This window comes from Pelophylax lessonae (genome assembly GCF_965119305.1).
Source record: "Pelophylax lessonae genome assembly, chromosome: 1".
In the NCBI taxonomy this organism is placed as follows: Eukaryota; Metazoa; Chordata; class Amphibia; order Anura; family Ranidae; genus Pelophylax; species Pelophylax lessonae.
The window spans coordinates 249,913,874-249,921,641 of NC_138768.1; the positions used below are offsets into that span (position 1 = coordinate 249,913,874).

Consider the following 7,768-nt stretch of genomic DNA (forward strand, 5'->3'; position numbering starts at 1 on the left):
CTAATATTTGAAGTCACATAGGCTGTTTTTTATGTTATTGTCTTTAACCTAAGACGGAATTTGATTTTCATTTGCCCCTTTTCCCCTCTTTATATAATGTTTTCTCTTTTTCTATGTAAGGATGACAATTGTACTCATGTGTCAACCTCACTCTGTTTTCACTACCCCATATTTATTGGAAAAATAATACAAATTATTAGAACTTTTTTTTGCCATTTGTTTAACATGTCTTTCCTATTAGCCCAGAGAATTTCCTGAACTGTTTTTTTTTTCAATATTACATATTTAATTATTTAAACTCTCTTTGCAGATTGAGGAAAGCATTTGTATCCCTTTCAGCATAAGCAGTTAATGAAAATGTGTTATGCTTCCCTCAATACAAACCCCTAATATGCTTCGTGACTCAAATTCAAGAGAGAAAGAGGAGCTGCATAAAATAGACAATAAAAGCAAGTTTGAGGAAAGAAACAACCAGTATATTTATTTTTGTTCCATATTCCCATGGAGGGATGGGTGATTGGGTTTGTTAAGATTTTTCTGTCACATTAATGAAGCCAAAGCAATTTGTTTGCGAGAAGACAAGCCATTCAGATGAAGACCTTGATGGATTATTTTAAGGGACTTGAAAGACCAGAGAAAGCAATTGAAAAAGCAAAAAAGAACTGAGATAATGTCCAGAAGTCCTTTTGCTTCTCCCATATTGGGGGTCAGTAAAAAAAATGGCTCCATCAGAATATGCATCAACCATGACCACTTGACGATCCAATAGTCTTGGAGGAACACTGGAAGAGCATTAGGAATGGCTGGAAAAGTACTGAAGCAGTTTCATACCAAGTGTCAGTTCTGTCACTTGTCACTTATTGGGACATGTCGTCTTTGCCAAAAGAGTGGCCACTGGCCCCAAGAAGTTAGTGGCTGTCACCTTTAGTCCAGTACCCTGACAACATGTCACTTAACTGAGGTAGCTTCTAGGATTTTGCTCCTACAAAAGGTTTGTGTTATCAACTGCAAGGGATTCTACGCTGGAGAAAAAGCAGCACTGTAGTAGAAGCATGGTGGTCGTATGTCTACAACAGTACAGAAAGTGATGTAGAGCAAGTAGGACAGGTTATGCAGACCAGCTCAGAAAGAATTTCAAGATTTCGTATGAGAAGGCTCAAGCAGCTTCTGATGCTCCAGGTTATCAAAACATAAGAATTACCTTTTTGGAGTATAGGTTTAAGATTTGAAGGCAGGAATTTGGGTGATGTTGAGGAATCTCATTCTTCCTGGAAAGCATAAGTTAGCTGATTGGTATGGTTCATGGAACTACATCATCTGCAAGCAATTGTTGGGACTTTGAATATATTAGATTCATCCTAACAAGAAGACAGCACTTGGCACCAAACTCATCTCCTGCCTTTGAGTGAATCTGTTCAAGTGTCAACGCACTGGCAGAAATCACTCATGTTGCAGCTTGCTGCATCCATGGCCAGAGACTGGACTTGCCCACTAGACCTGAATGGAGGACAAGGAGAGACCACACTGTAAGGCAAAACAGTGAGGAGCCATGTAGAGAAAGCAGGAGAGGTTGAGCAGCAACTAATGTATTTAGCTGCAGGGAAGAGAGGAACTACATCTCCCAGAATGCCCAGGATCACTAGACTGTACCCAGAGGCAAGCAGCTAACAGAACCTGTGGGCAGATATTGTGTTATTGATATCTTTGAGTGCAAGGCTGTCGAGGGCACCAGAAACTGTGTTGTTGTTCCTGTGCTGCTGTTCTGTGGCCTCGCGGACTGTGCTGCAAGTTCCTGCATTATTGCTGTTCTTGTGCTGTTTTAAGGAGAGATTCTATGCTGCACTGCAGCCAGAGACTGTGCTGTTGTTATGCAAGTGTTGTACTGTGCCTAGCAGGCACATAGTCACAGCAGGTGATTTAAGCTGTTGTTGCAACAAAACACATTACATTTGTTGAGCATTTTTAGTCCAATTGTGTGCTGTATCCACCACTTTCCTGTGATATATTACCTTTGTCTGTTACTTGCTCATTTACTTGCTCATTTAACACATGGCTTTACCCTTTCATTAGTCCATTTTATAGCCACAGGTGTGTCATTTAGATTGCATGAAGTCATGGTCAGGTCATCAAAGGTGAGAGCAGAAGGACCTATTCAACCAGCTGCTCCCTAGGAAGATCACTACACATATTTGGTTGGTAAATATTACCACCTGATGTAGGTGTCTACAGTTTGTATTGCAGGTATATACACAGGTATTGTGCTGCCACGCAGCTTTAACTGTCTAGCAGTTGTTATTACATGTTATGTTATGCTATGTTATTGGTATCTTCCTAGCACCCCTGCTGTTTCTGGCTAGATGGTTTCTCCCATCTCCATTTTCCTGCTGTATCTACCATTTTGTTTAGTTGTTATGAGGAGACTGCAGAGTGTGGAAGCTGTGTAACTTCATTGTAAATTTACCTATGGAAAAGCCTCTATGTTTATGCCTTTGCTAACTTGAAGCATAAAGAAGCATTGGAGAACACCTCTGGAGTCTTTATTCATTGAGTAAACTATCTGTTAAAGCCATCATTCAACCTGCTGCACACACTTAGAGACTGGGGGTCTACAAGAAGGTCACAGGTACAATCGATGCTGAGACAGAACAGTAAATTTACAGGAGTACACAGCTTCAAAAAGTAAATTTACAGGAGTACACAGCTTCAAAAAGTAAATTTCCAGGAATACACAGCTTCAGAGAGTACAGTTCCAAAAAGTACTTGAAGTAAATGTCCATGGTAATATACAGCTTCAGAACTGTAAGTACCAAACTTGTCTGTGAGTCACCAGAAGCATTACTCTGCATATGAAACCAGCCACCTATTACTGCTTCATTACTGTTACAGCCTTCTGAGGTGATCCAGTTTGAACTAGTTCCAGCACTAGCCACTATTGTAACAAAAAATACCTCAGCCAGCCTGCTTAATAACAGAAGTCACTACTTACAGAGCTGAGCTCTGGCAGATTTCTAACAAGACACCAGAAATACAGTACTTATTATGTCTGACAGAGATCTCACAGAGTTACCTGCATTTAAGCAGGCCATACACGTTTCGAATTTCGTACGATTTGTCGTTCGATAAACGCAAGTGCCAGTCGTGCACATCGTCGAGTGTACCATCAATGTGATTCGAAAATCGTACGACAAAACACTTCTTCCTTCTGCAAGTATAGGAAGTGATGCAATGTTGTCTTGACCTTTTAACCACACCTCCACTGGGCACTCCCCCTACAGTTAAAAGTCGGATCGTGTCATTTGCGAACAGAGCAATCATTCGCCACAGCATACGACTATTCTCAGCAATAAAATGCCATTCAAGAGGTATAATAGGAATCAGAAAATGGCAGCAATGGTTATTGCATTGATTGCTTTGGAGGAGGAGAAGAAAAAGAAGAAAAATAGAAGGAAGAGCAGAGTGTGGGCCAAAGACTGGCTCATGCAACGAGAGCAATTTTCACATGTAAACCTGCTAACAAACCTCAGAGAAAATAATCCTGAGGATTACCGTAATTATTTGCGGATGACCCAGCAGTCCTTTGACATGCTATTAGCTCTTGTGCAGCCACATATCACCAAACAGGACACCTGCATGAGAAAATCTATTAGTGCAGAGGAGAGGCTCATGGCAACCCTGCGTTTTTTGGCAACAGGCAGGTCTTATGAAGACCTGAAGTTCACCACTGGAATCTCTGCCCAATCCTTGGGAAGAATCATACCTGAGACGTGTCAGGCCATAGTGAAGGTGCTCCAGCCACAGTATTTAAAGGTAATTATAAAAATTACAACTTAAATTAGTAAGAATATTACTGCAAACATAAGTCAAATTTTGTGAGTACATCAATTTTATTAAAAAAATATGTAACTTCCTGTACACGGTTGTCTGAAAAAGTTTGTATTTTCTTAAATCAATACATACCCATTTCCAAATCATTATTATGAAAATATATAATTCTTAAACAATAACCAATAAAAAAGGAACAAATACACCAAAGAAATGCAATAATATTGAGCAACATATCTAGAATTTTTTTTTACAGATTTGTGTATTGGGGGCCATGAAACCAAGAACCTTGAGGTGGTTCAGGACGCACTGACCAGCTTGGGTTTCCCTGTGATTGAGACATATTTGGGTGCCAATATTGGCCAGATGTTACAGGTGGAGCAGATGTTACAGGTGGAGCAGATGTTACAGGTGGAGCAGATGTTACAGGTGGAGGAGATGTACATCCCTGATATCCTATTATATCTGTGTTAGGTGTAAGATTGCCCTTTAGTCCAATGGCAATCATTTTATGCATTAAAGCTTCACAAATGTCTCGTTGCTCCATGGACATTCTCCGTAATTTGTGTGCAACCAGATGACCCACAGCATCACATTCATCATCTTTCTGCTTCATGATAGATGATGCATCCTTCAGCAAACTGGCAGTATCGTAGTCAAGATTTCTCTTCTTTCCTCTTTGAGTTCTCTGAGTTGATGTTCCTGGCTGCTCTGATACTGGGCTTGGTGTATCCTATAGAAACCCAAAAAATTAAGAAGAAAATATGATCACTAATTATCATTAAAACATGTTTTAATTTTTTTCTATCTTGCCAACAGTTTCCTTCTAAATCTGAAGAATGGAAAGAAGTTGCCAAAGAATTCCAGGACATGTGGAATTTCCCCAATTGTGGTGGCGCAATTGATGGGAAACATGTGAGAATTACACCACCAGCACATTCAGGATCCTATTTTTACAACTATAAAGGGTTCTTCAGCATAATTCTAATGGCAATTGTGAATGCCAAATATGAATTTATGTACTTGGATATAGGGAAAAATGGAAGAAACTCGGATGGAGGTGTGATAGAGCGCAGTCCATTTATGCATCGATTAAAAGAAGGAATGTTGCATCTTCCATCTTCCAGTGAGACAGTTGAGGGCCTTAATTTTGTGTTCATTGGGGACGATGCATTTGCCTTACATGAACACCTGTTGAAACCCTATCCCTTGCGCAATTTAACTGCTCCCCAGAAAATCTTTAATTATAGATTGTCTAGGGCGAGAAGGGTGGTAGAAAATGCATTTGGGATCATGGCCAGCAGATTCCGCATTTTCCACACCGCCATTAATGTTACAGTTGAAAAAATTGACATAATAGTGGAGTGCTGCTGTATGTTACACAATTATTTAAGAAGCACAACTGTGTCATATATGCCATCAACTGCAGTTGATATTGAAGATCTTACCAGTGGCACAATTGTGCCAGGTGATTGGCGAAATGACAGCAGTGGCATGGTAAATTTAGCTCCTGCAAGGCCTAGGCTACCAACTGCAAATGCACGTCAAAATCGCATTCATTACACAGATTATTTTATGGGTAGTGGTGCAGTTGCATGGCAGGATCGCATATAATCATATGTATTATATTTTGTAAGAAATGACTTGCTCTAAATAAAGACAGCTTAATAAATCATATACAATATATGAGTATTCTTTATTCTAGTTTTTGTTACATTCTACTATGACTGGCCCATGAGGCAGAAGGACCCCTGACCCTATAGTTGTTTCATTGGGCCCTCCAACCCCCCCCCCCCCCAAAGAAAAAATATTGTGAATTAAACGAAAATTTGGATATACCTGTGTCTGAGTCTGTGTCTGTGTCTGTGACATTTCCTCTGCTTCTGGGTCAGATATCAAACTGGAGTCTGATGCTGCACTTGGTGGCAGAGTGCAATGGGACTCTCTTGGATCATCTGTGTCAGCAAGAAACATCAGGTCTTTGAAGTACCACAAACGTGGGACATAGACATCATCAGCCCCTGCTCCAGATTTCTTGGATGCTTGTATTTTTTTATACTCCTTTTTAAAAACAGTCCGCAAGTTAGCAATCTTGTGCTTTACATATAGGTCATTTGGATCTTTGCAAACCTCTTTACATAGCTCCTTTAGTTCTTTGATGGCCTCATCACGCTTATATCTATTAGAATAATCCCTGGATTTCACATCCCATAAGCACGAAAATTCTCTGTATTTATCAATGAATTGGGGAAGGAACTCAGTAGATGTGAATGTGAGAGGCATTTTCCTTTAAAAAAAAAAAAATATATATATATATATTTTACTAAGTTACCTTGCAAAGCCTTGTTATACATGTGTAAAATATAACACATAATGATTTTGCACATTAATAATGACTAAATAAGAAGAATAAATAATACTTAAGACAATAGAAATAACACGATATGCAAGTTTCATGCAGCCTGTTCATATAATGGATGAGCCATGTGCCATGAATCGTGACTGAGATAAATTTGGACAGGAGTGAGGTCTAATTTTTAGCCTTTTTGAACAGCTCCTATACTGCAAAAGGACTTCTATCAGTAATAAAATAGCATATATTTACATTATAACACAGTATTTCCGTAGAAAAAGTGAAATATGCAATGGAGAGTCAGCATTTTGAACTTACCTCAGGGATGTGTGTTCAGCGTTCTCTGCACGAATAGACTTTCCTACGTCCCGAAAAGTCGCTGCATATTCGTGCAATGCGCACGTGCGTTATATACCATGTACAGGCCCCGCCTCTTCTTTCTTTCGGGGGCTTGTGGGAGAAATCATGGCAGAGGGACAAGACATGGCAGCTTCTCAGAGCGAAAGATCTGGGACAGATGAGGAGCAGGAAATCGTGGAGGTGGAAGAAGGTCACCAGACAACCATTGTGACAAGCCCCAGGAAGAAGAAAGCCACCAACATGTCTTTGGAGGAGATGGTGGACATGGTGAACATTCTTCAAAAGAAGGATTATGACTGTCGGAAGCAAGTCTACCCTAAAAAAAATGTGAGAAAAGATCAAATTCTGGAGAAAGTTCTACGTGTCCTACAGAAAAACCATGGTGTTGAACGCACTAAAGATCAAGTGAGAAAACGCTGGTCTGACTTAAAATCCAGAGAATCCCATCAGCTAAGGAAAATCAAGAAAATTCTTCAAAAAAGTAAGTATAAACTTTTTAACAAGAATGTATGATGTTCTTGGGTTTTTCTGTGTGAGTGTATGTTCTGTATATGCCATGTGACATGTGCATGCAGAGAGTGCATACTACACAGCTTGCATCATTGTGATTTTCTATGCATATCTATAGTGTATTTTTGTCTTCTATACAGAAAAAATATGCATAGTGTGATTGCATTTAAATATATGTATAGTATTTGAAGTTAAATACATGTATTTATTAATTTTCAAAGGACATTCTAGAAAGGCCCATGCAGAGGCGGGAAATGAACAGCAGACAAGTGCAGAGTCTGAGATGACGACTGACACAACACTGATATGTCTCACACCAGTTGAAGGCAGTGATTGGAGCAGCATTGCCACCAGTTCAGGTACATAACCAAATGTCACATAAACGTATGCTCATTATAACGTTTAGACTGTGATTTTTATGATTTTTCATGTTTTCTTATAGGCTTTACAATGTCTACTGCTGGCAGTTCTTCATTCACTTCTGCATCTGCAAACCGCATGATTGCTGATTTAATGCAAATCAATTCAGATATTGAGAAAGTTTGCAATAAAATGAAATTGGTTCAAGGCAGGATTTCTGATGTGATAGACCAATTAGCAAAGGTTTAAATACTCTGGAACCAAAAATTTTTTTTTAAGACCATGTTTCGTTATGGCACTTTAAAAAATAAAAATGGTTGTTATAAAGTAGGGGCCCATTCACACTGTCCGCATGCACCCACG

The 7,768-nt window shown here is 39.4% G+C and overlaps 1 protein-coding gene across 1 annotated transcript; it reads left to right on the forward strand.

Annotated features, from left to right (window-relative positions):
- Positions 1-3,477: 3,477 nt before the first annotated feature.
- Positions 3,478-5,436, forward strand: LOC309544818 (uncharacterized protein; the record flags this gene model as incomplete). Its single annotated transcript, XM_082243799.1, has 2 exons — positions 3,478-3,807; positions 4,642-5,436. The coding sequence occupies 2 exons, from the start codon at positions 3,478-3,480 to the stop codon at positions 5,434-5,436; spliced, it is 1,125 nt and encodes a 374-aa protein (XP_082099925.1).
- Positions 5,437-7,768: the final 2,332 nt, after the last annotated feature.